This window comes from Perognathus longimembris, chromosome 10 (assembly GCF_023159225.1).
Source record: "Perognathus longimembris pacificus isolate PPM17 chromosome 10, ASM2315922v1, whole genome shotgun sequence".
In the NCBI taxonomy this organism is placed as follows: domain Eukaryota; kingdom Metazoa; phylum Chordata; class Mammalia; order Rodentia; family Heteromyidae; genus Perognathus; species Perognathus longimembris.
The window spans coordinates 68,104,441-68,124,632 of record NC_063170.1 but is presented as its reverse complement, the minus strand read 5'-3'; the positions used below and the strand labels follow the sequence as shown (position 1 = coordinate 68,124,632).

The following is a 20,192-nucleotide window of genomic DNA, read 5'->3' as shown; positions in this document are numbered from 1 at the left end:
GGCATCCGATGCTGCAGCCACTTAGGGAAGCTTTGGCCGTCCTCGAGGGTTAGTGAAGCTTCTGGGTGAGCGCCCCCGCGCTGCCACGAGTGGACGGGGGCGCGCAGCGGGGCGACGCCGACCGGGAGCTGAGGCGCTCTGGCAATCTCGTGACGAGTCAGTGCATCCTGGAAGCGTGCGAGCCCGCACACTGGACTGCTGAAACGCTGCTGTGGTGGAATTCTATTTATTCCAGTCCTGGGCCTTGAACTCGGGGCCTGAGCACTGCCCCTGGCTTCCTTTTGCTCAAGGCTAGCACTCTACCACATGAGCCACAGCGCCACTTCTGGCCGTTTTCTGTATATGTGGTGCTGGGGAATTGAACCCAGGGCCTCATGTATACGAGGCAAGCTCTCTTGCCACTAGGCCATATCCCCAGCCCCTGTGGTGGAATTTTTTTTTTTTTGGCCAGTCCTGGGCCTTGGACTCGGGGCCTGAGCACTGTCCCTGGCTTCCTTTTGCTCAAGGCTAGCACTCTGCCACTTGAGCCACAGCGCCGCTTCTGGCCGTTTTCTGTATATGTGGTGCTGGGGAATCGAACCTAGGGCCTCGTGTATCCGAGGCAGGCACTCTTGCCACTAGGCTATATCCCCAGCCCTGTGGTGGAATTCTAGATACACAGTTTGCAACCAGGACATTCATCCTACTGCCTCAAATGACATGCTTTGGGGACAACTCGTATGTGAATGGTGCTCACAGACACTGCGGTAGGTACTAGAGCATTTGCTAATGATTACGGAAAATGATACAGTAAAAGGCAGAGTTGGGGAGAAACAGGAAACAATTTGAAACCTCAGTGCTCAAAGCCACCAGGCATACAAATCGGCAAGACTCTGTCATCAAAGAGTGAGGTGCGCAGCATGCCTCTGATGACAGCAACTCCAGAAGCAGACATCAGGAGCATAGTGTTCAAGACCAGCCTGAGCCAGAAAATGAGCAAGACCCCATTTCAGCCGTTAGCCCAGGCATGGTGATGCACATGGGTAATTTCAGCTATCACAGGAAGGAAGGAAGATCTGTCTAAGGCAAGGCCCACCCACAAACAAAAGACCCTACCTGAAAAAAACTAAAGCTGGGAATGTGGCCTCGTGGTAGAGCGCTTGCCTAGCATACCCGAAGCCCTGGGTTCAATTCCTCAGCACCACATACACAGAAAAAGCCAGAAGTAGCACTGTGGCTCAAGTGGTAGAGTTCTAGCCTTGAGTAAAAAGAAGCCAGGGACAGCGCTCAGGCCCTGAGTTCAAGCCCCAGGACTGGCAAAAAACAAAACAGGAAATTGAGATCTGAGTATCATGGTGCAGTTTGAAGCCAGCCCAGGCAGGAAAGCCTGGGTCACTTTAATGAACAATTAGCCACCAAAACACCAGGAGTGGAGCTCAGGGGCGGCACTCAGGTCCTCAGTTCATAGCTCCAGGACTGTCACCAAACCAAACAATGACAAAAGACTCTGAGCTCAGGCTGGTGGAGCTGGTATTGTGGAGGCTGAGGACACACGCGCTGGGACTCAGGACCCTGCCCGCTTCCCTGGCCGGGTAGCGGCCCAGTAGGGCTGCCTGTGCCCTCCACGTTGAGGACAGCTGGCAGAGCGCGGAGCAGGGCCGCCGACCTGCCCCATCGCCCACCTGGTCTGCCTTTTGTGTGTCAGTCATGCCTGCCAGAGCCGGGACGCCCCCCAACTGCTCCCCGCAGCGCCGAGCCCTTCCCTCCTCTCTTTCTTGGGCGCTTCCACGGTGCTTCTGGCGGGAGCGCACGCAGCTCCCAGGCGTGTGGATCTGGAGCCCGCACACCACAGACCCAGCTGGAAGGTCTCGTGCACAGACGAACGAACAGCCAGGGCCACCTGCGAGCCCCACGCTGCCATCGCCCCCGTCTGCTGGCCTTCCGGAGGGCCAGGTAGGTAGCCACGTCACTAGCTCCTACTTGTGGCCTTTTAGGTGCGGTGTAACCTCTGAGCTAGTTCACCTTTCTGAGCTTGAGCTTGGTCAGCTGGAAAAGCAAGAACACAACACGCTAGTGTTCTGGCAGGATTTAAAAATAACGACATTAGCTGGTGCCGGTGGCTCACACCTGTAATCCTAGCTACTCAGGAGGCTGAGATCTGAGGGTCGTAGTTCAAAGCCAGCTGGGGCAAGAATGTCCATGAGACACTTCTCTTCAGTTAACCACCAGAAAACCAGAAGTGGTGCTGTGGCTGTAAGTGGTAGAGCACCTGCAAGCTCAGGGACAGCACCAGGCCCTAAGATCAAGCCCCAGGACCAACCAAAAAAAAGGGAAGCATGAGGAGGGGCAGGGGGAGGGGAAGGAGGACGGGGAGGACAACGAAGACCCAGCGGATGCAGACTGGGCAACCAAGGATGCCACCAACATTAACTCAGTGTAAGGCCATGCAGGAGTCAGCTTCCTGTCTCATGAGGAGATACCTGAAACAATGCTTCTAAGGAGGGAAGGTTTATTTTGCTTCATGGTCTCAGAGGTTTCCATCCACAGTCCCTTGGTCTTGTTGCTTTGGGCCCATGCTGGTATGCACATAGTGACCAGAGAGTGAGCTGGAGAAAGCCTGTCCACCTGCTGGTAACTGAGGAGCAGAGCAAGCGACGAAGGGGCCAGTGCCCTGCTAGCCCCTCCTCCAGCGACTCACTTCCTCCCACTAGTGCCTGCCTCTCTCTCTCTCTCTCTCTCTCTCTCTCTCTCTCTCTCTCTCTCTCTCTCTCTCTCTCTCTCTCTCTGTCTTACACTCTTTTTTTTTTAGGCAGTACTTGGGTTTGAACTCAGGACCTTGTACTTACTAGGCAAGTACTCTGAAGTGAACCACATTTCCAACTCCTGTCTGTCTGTCTGTCTGTCGGTCTCTCTCTCTCTCTCTCTGTCCTTGGGCTTGAATGGCCCGGGCTCTGTCCCTGAGCCTCTTTGTGTTCAAGGCTAGCACTCTACCACTTGAGCCACAGCACCACTTCTGGCTTTTTCTGAGTGGTTTATTGGAGATAAAAGTCTCACAGGGGCTGGGAATGTGGCCTAGTGGTAGAGTGCTTGCCTAGCATGCATGAAGCCCCGGGTTCAATTCCTCAGCACCACATAGAAAAAGCCAGAAGGGCCATTGTGGCTCAAGAGGTAGAGTGCTTTCCTTGAGCACTCTAAAAAAAAAAGTCTCACAACCTTTTCTGACGACTGACTTGTAACTGCAATTCTCAGATCTTTTTTCTTTTCCTTTTTTTTTTTTTTTGGCCAGTCCTGGGGCTTGAACTCAGGGCCTGAGCACTGTCCCTGGCTTCTTTTTGCTCAAGGCTAGCACTCTACCACTTGAGTCACAGCGCCACCTCCGGCTTTTTCTGTGTATGTAGTACTGACGAATCGAACCCAGAGCTTTGTGCATGCTAGGCAAGCACTCTACCACTAAGCCACATCCCAACCTCTTTTTCTCTGCTTAAGAAATCTTTATCATTCTTCTGATCACAAAAGCAATGGATGGTGTGTAGACTACTAGCAAAGAGGAAAAAAAGCAAAATTAGGTTAACATCCTATCAACCAGTCCTTACCTCCCCGTGCTGCAGTGCTGCTGGAATGAGCTAACTTGCTGCAGAGCAGATCCGAGCACCTGACGGCCCGTCTGCAGGGCCGGGGAGGGGGAGGGGCTGAATCTGAGCAAATGGCTGCCAGGGACACCTTGCAGATAGTTGAAAGAGGGCAGAGCAGGTGCGTGTATCGCCTTCAAATATTCCTAACCCATTGTGGAAGTGAAAATAATACTCTAGGATAATATGCACCACGTGGTCCTAGTTTCGTGAAAAGGAAATCTGTATGCGCATATGTGAAGACTTTCAGTATTTTTATTATCTATTTTGTGCCAGTCCTGGGCACTGTCCCTGAGAATCCTCTTCCTCTTGAGCTACTGCATCACTTCCAGCAGTGTGTGTGTGTGCGTGTGTGATGGTCCTGGGGCTTGAAGGTCAGGACACTGTTCCTGAGCTTTTTGCTCGAGGCTGGCACTCAACCACTTGAGCCACAGGGCCACTTACAGCTTTCTTTTCTTTCTTTCTTTCTTTCTTTTTTTTTTTTTGCCAGTCCTGGGGCTTGAACTCAGGGCCTGGGAGCTGTCCCTGAGCTGCTTTTGCTCAAGGCCAGTTCTCTACTTCTCCAGCTGGACTGCCACTTCTGGCTTTTTCTGCGAATGTGGTGCTGAGGAGCTGAACCCGGGGCTTCACGCACGCTAGGCAGGCACGCTATGCTAAGCCACCTTCCCAGCCTCTTCCAGCTTTCTCGGTGGTTAATTAGAGATAAGAGTCTCACAAGACTTTCTGCCCAAACTGGCTTTGAACCAGGTCCTCAGATCTCAGCCCCCTGAACGGCTACAATTACAGCTGTTCTGCAGGCTTGAGTGGCAGAGCACTACAACTTGGGGACAACACCTAGACCCAGAGTTCAAGCTCCAGGACTGGCACAGAGAAAAAAAGAAAAGGAAAAGATCTGGAAGAGGTGGCTGCTGGCGGCTCACACCGCTTATCCTAGCTACCCAAGAGGCTGACGGTTCGAAGCCACCCCAGGCAGCAAAGTCTGTGAGGCTCTCATCACCAATTAACCAGAAAAAGGTGGGGGGGGGGGAGGGGAAGCTGTAAATAGGGCTGTGGCTCAAATGGTAGAGCACCAGCCTGGAGCAAGGATGCGCAGGGGCAGCGCTGGGTCCGTGAGTTCAAGCCCCAGGGCTGGCGCGCGCACGCGCAAAGCACAAGGCACAAAGGCGGCACCTGCCGGGGCGCCGGACTGACCTGGGCGCGCGAGCAGGTGCGCGCGGGCCGCCGGGTCCCGGGGACGCGCGCCCCCCGGCCGGGCCCCCGGCGGCGAGGCCCAGCGCCCCGGCTCCCTCCGCGCGCGGGGCCCGGGCCACCCGGGAGAAAGGGTTAAGGCCGGCGGTGGGCGGGCCCGCGCTCCCCGCGTCGGCGGCGCGGGGCTCGGGCGGCGGGGCCCGAGCATCCCGGGATGCGGTGCGGGCGCGCGCGGCGATCGCGGCGATCGCGGCGGCGGCGGCGGGCGCGGACGCAGGTGAGCCGCCGCGGGGGGCGCGGGGTGCGCGGGGCGCACGCGGGCGGGAAGCGCGACCCGCACGCAGCCCCCTCGAGGGCCGGGCCTGGGCGGCGAGGCCCCCCCCCTCCCCCGGGGCGGCGGCGCCCACCCCGCCGGGGCGCTGCGGGAAGACGCGCGGAGCCGGGCCGCGCAGGGGAGGCCGGCGCGGAGCAGCGGGTAACCCGAGCCGGGCCGGCTCCTGCGGGCTGCCCTGCCCTGCCCTGCCCTGCGGCAGCCCGCGCCCTGCCCCCAGCCCAGCCGCAAGGTCTCCCCACACCCCGGCCCGCGCCCCCACACCTCTTGGATGGGGCGGGGGTGGCAGGCAGATGGTTGCTGGTTGCTATTCTCCGGAGGCCCCTGCTCTGCAGTGACCGGGCTCTGTGCCGGGAGGAGACGCGGGGCCTGGCTACTCCCCGCGTGTGCGTGTGCGTGTGCGTGCACTCGGCTCGCTGTGTGACCTTGGACAAGTTGCTCAACCTCTCTGAACCTGTGCGCCACCCGGGGCTAGGTAAACTCACACCTGCTTGTATGGGAGGGGCACTGTGAGTGACCAGCGGTTGTGCCTTGGGCTCAGGCCAGGCACCCTCTGCCCCCCCACCGCGGTTGGAATTGAAGCTTCTTCATGGAAGAAGTAGGCTAGGAGTCAGGGAGCTCTGGGGACACGGACTGCCCGGAACAAAAGAGCAAGTGCTCTGACCCAAACACAGCCAGGCCTCAGCTCCCTCTGCCTTGGCGACAGGGCCTGGGCCCCACCTGCCTCCCTGGCCTACTTAGGGAGGGACTCTGGGGAGCAGGAGCCTTTGGGGAATATCTCCCTGGGCCCAGCGCTCCGGGGTGGCCAGAGAGATCAGGAGTGACTTCCTGGAGGAGGAGGAGCCCAGCTGCCACCACTACCTGGCGGAGCGCACAGTGGCCTCTCCTCCCTTCTGAAACACTAACAGGCAAGTCCATCCCCGGCTCCCTGGGGCTCGCCCCTCCCCTTGCCGCCCCTGCGAGGCCCCCTCTGACCCAGCCCCTGCCTTCCTGATTTCACCCTCCCCACTTGCTGAATTCCAGCGCCCCCCCCCCCCCCCATGCCTGGGCTCCAGCCCGCGGAGCTCACTCCTGCTCTAGAGCCTCCGCGCTTGCTCTTCCCGCTGATGCTCTTCCCTCAAACCTTCACATGCAGGCTTCTCCTTACCATGCAGCATTTAAATGTCACCTCCCAGAGGCCCCCTGGCATCCCCGGTAAACAGCCCCTCGCCCCATTTATTTTCTTCCTAGGGTTCCCTATCTAGAATTACTTTCTCTGCCGCCTACCTAGAATAGAAAGCCCGCTCCGTGGGGGCATCTGTTGGTTTTTGTTTTGTTTTGTTTTGCCAGTCCTGGGGTTTGAACTCTAGGCTCGGGCGCTGTCCCTGAGCTTCTTTTGCTCAAGGCTAGGGCTCTACCACTTGAGCCACGGCTCTACTTCTGGCTTTTTGAGCAGTTTATTGGAAATAAGAGTCTCATGGACTTTCCTGCCCCGGCTGCCTTCGAACCATGATCCTCAGACCTCAGCCCCCTGAGTAGCTAGGATGACAGGCGTGAAGCCTCCAGCGCCTGGCTCATGTTCCTCATTGTATCCACACAGAGTTTATTTGATGAAATAGTTAAGGGGAAGGAGAAGGAAAACTTTATGGAGCAAAAGAAAAGTCAAGGGCCCTAAATCACACTAGGCTGCTGTTGTGGGCCTGGCCCTAGTGGGCTTCATAAGAAGCCCAAGTTAGCCAGGCACTGGTGGCTCACTCCTGTAATCCCAGGTACTCAGGAGGCTGAGGTCGGAGGATAGAGGTTCAAAGCCAGCCCAGGCAGTAAAGTCCATGAGACTCTCATCTCCATTTAAATAGCAAAAAAAAATATATATATATATATATATATATATATATATCTGGAAGTGGAACTGTGGCTTAAGTGGTAGAGCACCAGCTTTGAGTGAAAAACAGCTAAGCTAAGCAAGAGCACAAGGCCCTGAGTTTAAGCCTTGGTACCAAGAAATCCCTGAGTTACATCAAGAAAGCCACACTAGCAAGAAGATATGCACCCAGGAAATGGAGCTGGGGATTCCATAGGAGATCCCTCCTCAAGGTCAGGGCCGTGCTCCTCTTCTGTCCACCTCTTACTTTAGAGCTGGCCCTTCAGACATCAACCAGACTTTATCAAGTGGAGGTGAAAGGAGAGGGGGTTGCAGGCAGAGGGGATGGCAAGAGCTAAGGCCTGGGAGCGAGGGTCCCGCGGCTGCTGGAGGGCAGGTGAGCAGCCTGGCACAGCCAGGAGAGGAGGCTGTGTTCTCTCCCACGGGCAGCCAGGAGCCGTGGAAGCTGTTCAAGCAGGGTAAGTCTCATGACCAGGGAGAGAGCCTGCTTTGTTGTTTTGTCTGGATCGTGGGACTTGAACTCCGAGCCTGGGCGCTGTCCCGGAGCTCTTCAGCTCAAGGCTAGCGCCCCGCCATGTTGAGCCACAGCGCCACTTCTGGCTTTCTGGTGTCTAATTGGAGATGAGAGTCTCGTGGACTTTCCTGCCTGGGCTGGCTTTGAACCCAGACCCTCAGATCCTCAGATCTGAGGATCCCCCCAGTGGCTAGGACAGCAGGTGTGCGTGGCCAGCGCCCGGCTAGATTGTTGTAAAGGTTTCCAGAGCAGGGGAGGGCAGGCCCCAGGCACAGCACGGGGGTCCCAGCCCACGCGGGTCACCCTCTCTTTTGCAGACTCACCCAGCGGGGGCTGGAAGTTGAGGAGCGCGCCATGGCCCCCCGCCCGCGCGGCCTCCTGCTGCTTTTGCTGCTCCCGTCCCTGGGGGCCGGCCCCGCCCTGGGCAGGGGCCTTCGAGGACCACCTGAGGACTCACAGCTCTACCTGGTCCCGTCCGGGCCCCAGGATCTTGACCGGAACCCCAGAGATGAGAGCCTCTGGCATGTGGACACCCCCCAGGCCCCCGATGAAAATCCCAAGAGGCCTACAGAGCCTCCCCCAGGCCCCGCCCTGCATGGACCCAGAGCGGCCCACAGGGGCCAGGGGGAACGGCTCCCCCTGCCTGATGACCTGCAGCTGGCTCGAGGTCCCAGCTCCCAGGGCTGGACGGGACTTCCCGACTCACAGGAGCCTCTGGAAGAAGCAGCACGGGGTCCCCTCCCACTGGGGCCCCCCAACCCTGCCTTCATCCCCACAAGTCCCCAGCCTCGGGTGCTCACGGATGCTCCCTCCACCCCGGAGCCGGGGGGCCCGGGGCCACAGCGTCCACCCGGAGAGGAGGCTCTGAAGGCCAAAGCCAAGACCGGGGTCCCACAGCCGCCCCCCGGGGGCCCCCAGGGCCCTCCCCACACTGCCAGGCGGCCCGCGCAGGGCGGGCCTGAGGACTTCCAGGAGGTGGCCCAAGCCCCCCTCTCCACGCAGCAGGACTCAGCACCCCCAGCGGGGGCCATGCCCCCTCAGGGCCCTGGGGCCCAGCCAGACCTAGCATTGGCCAAAAGCCTTCCTCCTGCCGAGGAGCTGCCACTTGAGCCCCCCAAAATGGGTGGAGCTGCAGAGACCTGGGACGCCAGCTCCCCGGGCCCCGGGCCCCAGCAGCCCGACCCCTCTGAGGTTCAGGAAGGTGCGGAGCCCCAGCCCACATCTCCCCCAGCCCCGCAGGCCCCCAGTGGGGGACCCAAGCCAGGTGGGTGTCTCGGCGAGGGGGCACATGGCAGGAGGGGAGATGGTCCAGGGCAGCTGGTGCCCCGTTTCTGTGGGGTACTGGGTCCCCTTTTCCTCCTCCTGACCTATGAGGGCAATGGGGCCCACTGCCATGCCAGGCAAGGTGGTGACTGCTTCTGTCTTTTCAGCAATAGCAGCTGTGAATGGAGCGGACCCCATCTCTCCGCAGCGGGTGAGAGGCGCCGTGGAGCCCCCAGGCACCTCCAAGTCCCTCCTCCCCCACCTCTCAGACCGGAGCCCAGCCACAAACCCAACAGAGAGCCCTGCGGGGGCACGGCAGCCAGGTGAGGGCATGGCTGGGGGCCTGGGGAGGTTCTGCCAGTCACCAAAAACTGTCATGGAGAGAGAGGAGAGAGGAGCCAGGGGTATGTGAAGAAAAATAGCTGCTTCAAAAAAAAAATACTGGGCTGGGAATATGGCCTAGTGGCAAGAGTGCTTGCTTGCCTCGTATACATGAGGCCCAGGGTTCGATTCCCCTGCACCACATATATAGAAAATGGCCAGAAGTGGCGCTGTGGCTCAAGTGGCAGAGTGCTAGCCTTGAGCAAAAAGAAGCCAGGGACAGTGCTCAGACCCTGAGTCCAAGGCCCAGGACTGGCGAGAAAAAAAAAAAATACTGGTTAGGGACGTGGCTTAGCTGTAGAGTGCTCACCTAGCATGCAGGTAGCCCTGGGTTCCATTCCTCAGCACCACATACACAGAAAAGGCCCGAAGTGGCTAGCCTAGAGCAAAAGAAGCTCAAGGACAGTGTCCAGGCCCTGAGTTCAAGCCCTAGGACCGGCACATGTGCACACACACACACACACACACACACACAACTGGCTCGGCCAAGGGCAGTGTCTCTTCCCTGTAATCCTTGCCACACAGGAGGCTGGGATCTGAGGATCGTAATTTGAAGCCAGCCCCAGCAGGAAAAGTCTGTGAGATTCTTATCTCCAGCTAACCACCAAAAAGCTGGGACTGAAACTTTGGTTCAAGTGTAGAGAGCACCCACCTTGAGCAAAAAAAAGCAAAGGCCCCGGGTTCCAGCCCCAGTCCAGGCACACACACGCATAGAATAGAAATGGGCAGTTCTTTCCATCCCGTCCTAGCTGGATGTCGGGCACCGTGCCAGACCTTCCGCCCTCTCCCGTGGCCAGGTGGTGGCGTCTCTGTGCGCTGGGAGAAGTTAAAATAACTGACCTAACCACGGGACACTGCACTTCTGTTCTTGCAGATGAGGTTGAAGCGTGGCCCGGGCGCCCCCAAAGCCACCCGCCGGCGCCCCCGGTCCAGGCCCCGTCCACCTCCCGCCGCGGCCTGATTCGAGTGACCACTCAGCGCGCGCTGGGCCAGCCGCTGCCGCCGGAGCCCTCGGCCAGCGCCCCGGCCGCGGCTCCCGCCTCCAGCCCCCCGGCCAACGCCACCGCGCCGCCGCTGCGCTGGGGGCCCCTGCGGCGCGTGCTGAGCTTCGCGTGGGAGCTGCACGTGTACGGGGCGGGCGTGCTCTTCCTGCTGCCGGCCCTGCTGGCGGCGGCCACGCTGGCCGCCGCGGCGCTGGCGGGACCGCGGCCGGCGCTGGCGCTGGCGGCCGCGGCGCTGGTGCTCGCGGCGTCGGGGCTGCGGTCGGCCTACATGCTGGCCGATCCGTACGGCTCGCAGGCGCGGCTGGGCGTCCGGGCCGGCCTGGCGCTGTACAACCTGCCCTTCCCGCTGCTGCTGGCGGCGCTGGCGGCCCTGACGCTGCGGGGCCTGGGCGCGGGGCTGCCGCCGCCGCTGCGGAGCCCGCTGCTGCTGGGGGCCGCGGCGTCGCTGCACGGCGGGGCCCTGCTGGCCGCCGACCTGCTCTCGCCCCGGCCGCTGTTCAACCTGCTGGCGCAGGGCCTGTCGTGCGCCTGGGGCGCGTCCGCCGCGCTGGGCACGCTCTGCCTGTGCCGCCGCCGCCTGCTGGCCGGGCCCCGCGGCGGGGACGCCCGGCCCGGCCCGCGCCTGCTGGCCGTGGCCGGCTCCCTGGGGCTGCTGGCCAGCGGCCTGCAGCTGGCGGCCGCGCTCTGGCTGTACCCGGGCCCCGGCCGCGAGGGCCGCTTCTCCTGGGCCTGGTGGGGCGTGCACTTCTGGCTGCGGCTGCTGGAGCTCGCCTGGGCGCTGGCGCTGGCGCTGGGCGCGCTGGCCGCCGCGCGGCCCCGGCCGCCCACCGAGCACGCCTGCTGGGCCAAGCTGCTGCGCCTGGCCTGCCCCGCGCCGCCGGGCAAGAGCGAGGTGCCCGAGCGCCCCAACAACTGCTACGCCGCCGCCGCCGCCGCGGGGCCCGGCGGCCTCGCCGGCCCGGACCTCGGCAAGAGCCTCATCCGCAACCCGCCCGAGGCCGCCGCCGCCTGGGGCTCGGCCGCCTCGCTGGGGCGCGGCCGGCCGGGGGGCCCCGGGCCGTCCCGCGGCAGCGTGGGGCCGGCGCCGTCGCTGAGCGAGCTGGACCTGCGGCCGCCGTCGCCCATCAACCTGAGCCGCAGCATCGACGCGGCGCTCTTCCGCGAGCACCTGGTGCGGGACAGCGTGTTCCGGCGCTGCGGCCTGCGCGGCCTGGCCTCCCCGCCGCCGCCCGGGGGCGCGCTGCGGCCGCGCCGGGGCAGCCACCCCGACGCCGAGCCCGACGGCGGCGGCGGCGGCGGCGGCGGCTCCCTGCGCCTGCGCGGCCGCTGCCGCTCGCTCAGCGACGTGCGCGTGCGCGGGCCCGTGCCCCCGCACGTGGCGGCGGACGAGACGGAGCGCACGGGCGCGTGCTCCGGCAGCTCCCTCGACAGCTTCTCCCGGGGCTCCCTCAAGATCAGCTGGAACCCCTGGCGCCACGGGCTCTCGTCGGTGGACAGCCTGCCTCTGGACGAACTGCCCAGCACCGTGCAGCTCCTGCCGGCACCGACCCCAGCGCCCGCCCCGGCTGGGCCCCGGGTCCACCCGCGCTGCAAGCCCGGCGACTCCCGCAGCGCCTCCAGCGACACCATCGAGCTGTGAGCGGCGGCGGCGGGCCGCGCGGCCTCCCGCCAGGCCCGGACCCCGCTCCGCCCCGGCCGGGACACTTAGTGATAAGCCGGGCCTCCCTGGACCTCCACCCGACTGCAGCCCAGCCCGACGTGAACTCACCTCACCTCGAGCCCCCACACGCACCCTGTTTTGTTTTTTTAAAAATCTCTATTTTTTTCCCCCCAGCAGGACTTTTGCACAGAGGCCGTGACTCTCACGGAATACAGGGTGGACGCGCAGGGAGCGTGGATTTGAGCGTGGGGGACAGGGACCCGGTGTCCCAGGGCGGGCCCTCCACGTGGGAATGAGCCTCGTGGTCCAGACTGGCTGTCTTTTTTTTGTGCCAAAGAAATAAATGTTTAAGATTTGGCCCACACCTCCCTCCTGCCAAGCCGGCATCCTGTACCCCACCACCGGAGAGAGGTGCAGAGGGCCTCTTCCCACAGTGACTGCAGGCTGGGCAGTGGGGGCCTCTGGGGGGGGGAGGAGGGGAGCTGCATCTACCAAGGCTCTGTGGCTCAGGGTCGCCAGCCCCGATGTGGATATCCCGTCACTCCCAGTGTTCGCCTGTCCATTTTAGGAGCGAGGAGTGCGTTTCCAGAGCCGGGAATGTGGCTTAGTGGTAGAGTGCTTGCCTAGCATGCACGAAGCCCTGGGTTCGATTCCCCAGCACCATATATATAGAAAAAGCCAGTAGTGGTGCTGTGGCTCAAGTGGCAGAGTGCTAGCCTTGAGCAAAAGAAGCTCAGGGACAGTGCTCAGGCCCTGAGTCCAAGGCCCAGGACTGGCAAATAAGTAAATAAAAATAAAAGTCATTCGTCCTGCAAATAACCCAGAAAGCTCAACTCCTAAGTTGGTTCCTCTACTGGCGGCTTGAACTCAAGGCCACTTGGACCCCTCCTCCACCTCCCGTTTTTTGGTGGTTAGGGATGGGTCTCACAGACTTTTCTGCCTGGGCTGGCTTGAAACCAGTCTTTAGATCTCAGCCTCCTGAGTAGCTAGGATTACCGGGGTGAGCCCCCAGGCCTGCCTCGGCCTCCCTTCTAAGTCTGCCTCTGGGCCGGTCTTCCCTCCCTCTACTCCATCAGTTGTAGAGCCCGGGTGGCGGGCGTTGGGCAGTGATGGCGGTGGGGCAGGTGCGAGGACCGAAGCTTCTCCAGTTTCTAAGACCTTTATTTCCTGAGATGAATAAATACGTCAAGTGGCTGGGGGGGGGGGATGGGGTGAGTACAGGCCAGGAGCTGGCAGCATGCGGCTGGCGGGGGAGGGCGGCGGTGGCCCCCGCCCTGGGGGGGGGGCCCTCTGGTCCTGGGCGGGGGGGGGGGGGGGGCCAGAGCGCACCACCGTGAGGCGGGCCCTGCCCCCCCCACCCCACCCCCCCCCCCCCCCCCGACGGCCCTCTCAAGGCTTCCTGCTTCCAGTCCGCATTCCCCGGAGAGGCCGCTCCTGCAGGCGGGTGGGGGTGGGGTGCTCACCCCGCCCGCTCTCGGGAACCAAGCTGTCCTGAGTGTCCAGCGAGAGCGGCCCGGCCTCTGGGGCAGCCTGGGGGGGTGGGTGGGGGCGCCTCACGGCGGGTGGGGGGGGGGCAGCGGGGATTATCTGCCCTTGATGAAGCCCTCGAGCACGCGGTCACTGCGCTCTGACAGCCAGTACCCGGTCATGGCGGCCACGGCCCCGATGAAGATGGCGGTGAACACCAGGTCCCCCTTGGCGGCCAGCGTGGCCAGCGCGCAGATGATGACCCCGAAGAACATCTGCTGCAGCACCACCAGCTCGTCCTCCGTCATCTCCGAGAAGAAGCCCGCCGGCTCTGGGGAGACGCGGACGGAGCCCGTCGCCCGCCGGGCCGCCCCCCCCCCCCCCCCCCGCCTGGGGTGCGGGGCGCTGCGGGGCGCTGCGGGGCGCTGCGGGGCTCCCGGCTCGGACCGCGCTGTTAACCCCGCCCCGCCCCGCGGGAGCGAGGCCGCGCACACTCCGTGAGCCCGCCCGGCACCAGCCCCGTGGGGGGGGACGGGAGGCCGTCGCTCACCGGGGACCTGCTCCTTCACGCACGCGCCCTCGGCCTGCTCGTAGCCCTCCGCGCAGGCGCAGCGGTAGCCCCCCTCCGTGTTCTCGCACTTCTCGTTCTCTCCTGGACACACGGCCGTCTCACACTCGTCCACGTCTGCAGGGATGGGGCGGGGGGGGGATGGGGGGCAGGTCGGGGCTGTCAGGCCCCTTCCTTGCCCCGCCCCGCCCCGCCGGCGCCCCAGTCCCACGCGGTTCCCGATGGGCAGGCCACTCACCGAGACACTTGGAGCCCACCTGCTGGTAGCCGGGGCTGCACTTCTTGCAGCGGCCGGGCCCGGCCCCCATGCAGCCCAGGCAGGCCTTGGCACAGTCTGGAGGACGGAGGGAGAGGCGCTGAGGGATTGGGGGCTGCTCCTGCCCCCCGGGGAATCAGGCTTCCAGGAGGCTCTGGGCCCCCCCCCGCCCCCCACCCCTGCGAGAGGTGACACTGACCTCGGCACTCATAGGAGCCCTCGGTGTTGACGCAGAACTGGTGAGCCCCGCAGCTGGCGCGCTCCGTGCCGCACTCGTCGATGTCTGCGGCGGGGGCAGGGGGGTCAGTCCTGACCTCGTCGGGGTGGGGTGGGGCCGCTGGGGCCACTCCGGCATCCTGGGGTTGCCCCTGGGCCAGGGCTGGGTGGGAGTCCTGCCCCACAGGGTGCAGACCACCGAGCGGCAGCTCCTCCCCTAGCTGTGCTGGAGCAGCTGCCCCCTCGCTGCTGCCCGGGTGCCGGGCCGAGGCCCAGGGGTGACCGCGCGGCCCCGGTCCCGGTGACCCCCAAGCGGAGCCGTCCTGCCAGCCCCAGCCACTCACGTCAAGAATGTAATCGAGGGCTGGGGATATGGCCTAGTGGCAAGACAGCTTGCCTGGTATACATGAGGCCCTGGGTTCGATTCCCCAGCACCACATATACAGAAAACGGCCAGAGGCGGCGCTGTGGCTCAAATGGCAGAGTGCTAGCCTTGAGCAAAAAGAAGCCAGGGACAGTGCTCAGGCCCTGAGTCCAAGCCCCAGGACTGGCAAAAAAAAAAAAAAAAAAAGAATGTGATCGAAAAAACCCTCCGTGTCACAGTCTCCTGGGCTTAGCCTTTACCCCAGCTGACACAAGTGGCCGCACCGTGGCCCGACAATCCCAATACCAGACCCGGCTCCTCACCCATGTTTAGGCTCCTCACGCCTCTGGCTAACCGTTCCTCGACAGTCAGTCCACCTCCACGGGCCTCCGCGGACCCCCTCACTGCACCCCGACTGTCAGTCCACCTCCACGGGCCTCCGCGGACCCCGTCACCACACCCTGACTGTCAGGCTCCTCCACGGGCCTCGTCACCGCACCCCAACTGTCAGGCCTCCTCCGTGCCCCTCGTGACTGCCCACAGGTCAGGTGCTCTGAGAGCTGAGCTGCTGTTCTGCCCTCCAGGCCGGGCTGGGATCCCCACGGAGCCGGGCCTGGTGCCCCGGCCCAGGCTGTGGGTGCGGAGGGGAGATGGCCCGGGCGGGAACCCACTCACCTACACACTTGAGGTGATGCAGGGCCCAGCCCTTCCTGCACTGCAGACAGTTGGCTTCCTCGGGTCCTGAGCAGCGGGCGCAGGGGCCGAAGCAGGCTGGGTGGACGGGGGTGGAGGGTGGGGGGACACGACATGGTGTGAGGATAGGCAGGCGGTGCCCCTTCAGCCCCTCCGGCCACGCCACACCTTCTGGCTACCTACCCGAACATACCAGATGGCTGGCATTGCGCTCCTCCTCAAAGTAGCCGAGGCCGCACTGGCCGCACGCCTCCCCCGCGTAGCCGGCCTGGCAGTCGCAGCGCCCGCTGCCCCCTCGCGTCCCGTCCCCTTCGCACTGCCCGTAGCCGCCGCAGGGCCTCTCTGGGCCCCCAGGACAGGCTGTGGACAGACACCGGCTGCGTGAGACCTCGCTTGTGTGCAAGAAGTTGGCACGTAAGACAAATGAGCTCCCAGTTCACGTTGTTTGAGAGACACGTTAATTTTAGCGCCCACATACTTTGTTATAAACATGATTTGAAGCTTACTTAATACTCTGTTGTGGAACAATCAGGTGGTTTATACATCTTTTTTTCCTTCTCTTTCAGTAGCAGCAGGGATGGAACTCAGGCCTTGTGCTTACAGGACAAGACATCTGCCGCTTGAACCTTTTTTCTTTTAGTTTATTTTTCAGAGGGTCTGCTGTTTGCCAGAGGCTGACCTAGAACCAAGATCCGCCTCCCGCATACCTGGCATCAAAGGCTTGTGCTATGACCCCCCGCTTGTTCTTTTTTACCCAGGCTAGTCTCAGAACCTCAGTCTCAATCTCCAGCTCCTACTTAGGATGACAGACTGGCATGGAGCTTGCTCTTGCCCTCCTCCCTCCCTTCCATCCTTCCCTCCTGCCTGCCTGCCTCCCTTCCATCCTTCCTTCTCTTCCTCCTTTCCTCCCTTACTCCCTCCCTCCTTCCTTCCTTCCCAGACAGGGCCTTACTAGGGGCCTCGGGCTCATGATCCTTCTGCCCCTGCCTCCTGAGCGCTGGGATTACTGGGTCGCCTCATTCATTTTCTCTCTAAGGACTGCATTGACCCTCTCTGTAACTCCCCCTTTATCGGTGGCTATACGAGAGACTGTTCTAGAAACGAGCCCCTGCCTCATTGCCCCTGACAATGACAATGGATGCTTCAGAGCAGCCCCTGCTCCCCTCAGCAAGGTGATAAGTTTGTCTAGCACAGGAAACGAAGGGAAAGGTATCAGCATTTGTCTAATACATTATTTTCTTTTTCCAGTCCTGGGGCTTGAACTTCCGGGCCTGGACGCTGTCCTCAGCTCTTCAGCTCAACGCTAGCGCTCTACCACTTGAACCACAGCGCCACTTCCGGTTTTCTGGAGGTTAGTTGGAGATAAGAGTCTCACGGACCTTCCTGCCCAGGCTGGCTTAGAACCTCGATGCCCAGATCTCAGCCTCCTGAGTAGCTAGGAGGACAGGCGTGAGCCCCTGGCACCACCATCTGACAGGCTGTCCGGGGCGCCCTTCTGCCTTTCCCTGCGGGTTTGCTCATCTCCACCCAGAGGCAGCTAAGAGCCCAGGCCCTGAGAGGTTCCGTGAGTAACCGTGCTCACACAGACAGGGAGGGCAGAACTACAACAGGTCCTCTACCGTCCGCAGACCCCTCCCCCCCAAGCCCCCAAGAGGAACGGACTTGAAAAACTCACGCAGGCAGGTGGGCCCAAATGACCCCGAGGGGCAGCAGAGCTTCAGGGAATCTGAGCAGAGCCACAGGAAGAGGTCGGGGGCTTCGTGTTGCCTGAGGCCGGGGCAGGAGTGGGCAGGAAGGGAAGGGCCACTGAGGGGGTGTCGGCGGGGCTCCCGCCAACCTCCCACAGAACCTTGACTCAGCCCATCTTGGGCACAGGTCCCAGAAAGCCACCTGACCAAGGCCCTTCTTGGCCAAGTCAGAGCCGCACCCGGGACCTCCCAGGGGACCCCCGGGCCGCTCACCTGTGAAACCACCAGCTCTCCACCAGCTCCTCACTCAGCTCCAGCAGGCGGTGGCACTCGAAGTCCGACTTGCTGCACACACCCTCCAGCACCTCCACCAGGCGGGTCTCACTGACCAAACAGGGGTGGGGAAATGCCCGGCCTAGCCCCTCCCCAGCAAGTCCCGCTCTGTCTCCCTCCACCCTCCCTGCTGCGACGGTATGAAAGACACAAGGGAAGGGGCACTGGCTCTGAGAATCTAACAGGCACTGTCCCTGAGCTTTTTCCTCACAAAACTGGTGCTCCACCACTTGACCCATAGCTCCAGTTCTGGATTCTTGGTAGGTAATTGGAGCTCAGAGTCTCACGGACTTCCGATTACAACCCTCAGATTCCAGCCTCCTGAGTAGCTAGGATGACAGGCATGAGGGAGGCGTCAGCACCCTGTAGTCTTTCTTTTCTTTTTAACTTTTTGAGGTGCAACAGGATCTCACTATGTCACCGAGGCTGGCCTTAAATGCATGATCCTCCTGCCTCAACATCCCGAGTGCTGATATAGATGCACCTCCTTGCCTGAGGTACCTGTTTGCAGTTCCTACATCTCAACAATGGAATATACCCTTGCTGTACATACATACGTGTAATAAGAGCCAAGCGCCAGAGCCTCATACCTATAATCCCAGGAAGCTGGGATCTGGAGGGTCATAGTTCAAGGCCAGCCTGGACAGAAAAGCCCACGAGACTTCATCTCCAAAATAACCAGCAAAAGGCAAAGCTAAAGGCACGACTCAGGAGGAAAAGCAGCTTGGCCAAACTACCCTAGTACTGCCAAAAAATGTGTGTGTGAGGGCTGGATCAGCAATCAAAAGAGAAAGTGTGTTTGTATGTAAAACACACAGTACACACGCCTAAAAATGTAGGACCCTTCTACATTGCGAGTACAAAAGTAGCCCTGTGCAGCCTGGCTTCTCGGAAAGTTAAACATGGAGCCACCGTGACTTAGCAGTTCCACTTGGCACATGCCCAAAAGAATGGAAAACAGGAGTTGACCAAAACTGGAACACAGATGTTCACTGGAGCAAAACTCATAATAGCCAAAAGCTAGAAAACAATCCAACCAGTCATCAATTGGTGAATGTTTAAACAAAATGTGGTCGGTCCATTAGATGAGATATTGAGCAATAAAAAAGGAATGGGGTCTGTCATGCTATCATGTGAATCTTTACACTAAAACGTTTTCATCTGGAAAAAGAAAAAAGAAAGCAACCAAGTGCTATGCTACAAGTATCACACGATGTGAATGAACCTTGAAAACAATATGTGGAGGATAAGAAGCCAGATACACAAGGCTTAAAGCTCGGGCCTCAGCTTCTAGAAAACCTATCTTTCCTATAGCTTTAGGTACTGATTATAGGCTTCTGACCTTGGACCTCTTTTCCCTGAGCTCCAGACCTAGATGGAGGTTACCTGGATGTTTAATGGACTCTTGGTCCCACAGCTCAAAGACAGCACTACCCCAAGACTGCGCCTACCCCAAAACCTTCCCCACAGTCTTATTTCAAAAACTGCCATTCACACAGTTGCTCAGGTTTTTATTCTTCTCCTCAAGCCCTTAATGAATCCACCTCGTTTTACTGTCCTCTCTATGAAATATACCCAGAATTCCACCCTTCTCACCCTATCCATCACTGCATACCACCCCAGCACAGGTTTCTTCATGCCTACACTGTGCATCAGCCTTCTTCCACTTGATCTGCTGCCAGTGAGCTTTTCTGGTATAAAAAAGACCCCGTTGCCTGAAACCTTGATCCTTTGAAAAAAAAATTTTTTTTGGCTCTTGCTTAACATTTTTGCTCAAGGGTAGTGATCTACCACTTGAGCCACACTGCCACTTCTGGCTTTTTGCTGGTAAATTGGAGATAAGAAGTCTGTTAGATTTGTCTGCTCAGACCGGCTTCTTCAAACTTCGATCCTCAGATTTCAGCCTCTTGAGTAGCTAGGATTACAGGCATGAGCCATCAGCTCCTGGTTTCTATACTAGAATGTTAGTTCCAGGAAGATAGGAGTTTGATTCTTTATTTATTGCTGTGTAGCAGATGTTCAGTGATGGTGGTTGTATGAATAAATCCCCACCAAGCGCTCCAAGACCCCCCTAATCAGTGGAACAGGGATTAAGAGGTGGGATGTACACCTGTACACCTCACCAACCCCCCAACCCGCCACCCCGCACCCAACCAGACTCTTACCTGTCTTTGTATTTGGACAACTTCTCTTCTTCCCAGGCAGTGTTTCCACCGCCAAAGTTGTCCCGGATGGTTCTCTCCAGGCCCTGGACATGGAGGAAACTAATAATAGTTAAGTACAGAGCCTGGCACATTCTAGTATTTCACTATACTGCCCAGGAAACTGGGCTACACAGAGAGGACACCTGCCAGGGCCACACAGCTAATAAGTGAGATGGACGTTGAATCCCTGCAGATTTGTGCCCAGGGCCCCCAGCTCTGCACAGCTGGGCTAGAGGTGGTTGGGCCTCCTCTCTGTCGGCTGTTGGTGCACCCACCTTGTTGAAGCTGTCCACCAGTGCCCGGCAGGTATGACATGGATGAGGTTCAGGTGGGGGAGCAGATTGGGGGGGAGGAGAGGGCTGGAGCCAGGCAGGATCTGGGAGGCTCAAGAAGAGACTTAGGCCCCAGATCAGGGCTGGGCCCAGGCCCCAAGGAGGTTGTGGGGCCATCTCTTCCCAGGCTGGGGACCTGCAGGTAGCGGAGGTGGGAGGCTTCTCTAGGAGCCAGGCTCGAGGTGGGGGTGGGAAAGGAAAGGGTGGGTTCAGAGACCAGACTGACCGTAAGAGAACTTGGGGATGCGGGACGGGGTTTGG

The 20,192-nt window shown here is 60.6% G+C and overlaps 2 protein-coding genes across 2 annotated transcripts; one reads left to right on the top strand and one right to left on the bottom strand.

The window, feature by feature from the left end:
- Positions 1-7,838: 7,838 nt before the first annotated feature.
- Positions 7,839-12,172, top strand: Prrt3 (proline rich transmembrane protein 3). Its single transcript, XM_048356235.1, has 4 exons — positions 7,839-8,766; positions 8,933-9,088; positions 10,021-11,785; positions 11,988-12,172. The coding sequence occupies exons 1-4, from the start codon at positions 7,857-7,859 to the stop codon at positions 12,007-12,009; spliced, it is 2,853 nt and encodes a 950-aa protein (XP_048212192.1). The 5' UTR covers positions 7,839-7,856; the 3' UTR covers positions 12,010-12,172.
- A 1,025-nt stretch (positions 12,173-13,197) lies between these two features.
- Positions 13,198-20,175, bottom strand: Creld1 (cysteine rich with EGF like domains 1). Its single transcript, XM_048356251.1, has 10 exons — positions 19,875-20,175; positions 19,561-19,643; positions 17,336-17,446; positions 17,050-17,141; positions 15,558-15,734; positions 15,357-15,452; positions 14,301-14,384; positions 14,084-14,179; positions 13,828-13,962; positions 13,198-13,608 (listed from the first exon to the last, which is right to left on the bottom strand). The coding sequence occupies exons 1-10, from the start codon at positions 20,046-20,048 to the stop codon at positions 13,394-13,396; spliced, it is 1,263 nt and encodes a 420-aa protein (XP_048212208.1). The 5' UTR covers positions 20,049-20,175; the 3' UTR covers positions 13,198-13,393.
- Between the last annotated feature and the right edge of the window lie 17 nt (positions 20,176-20,192).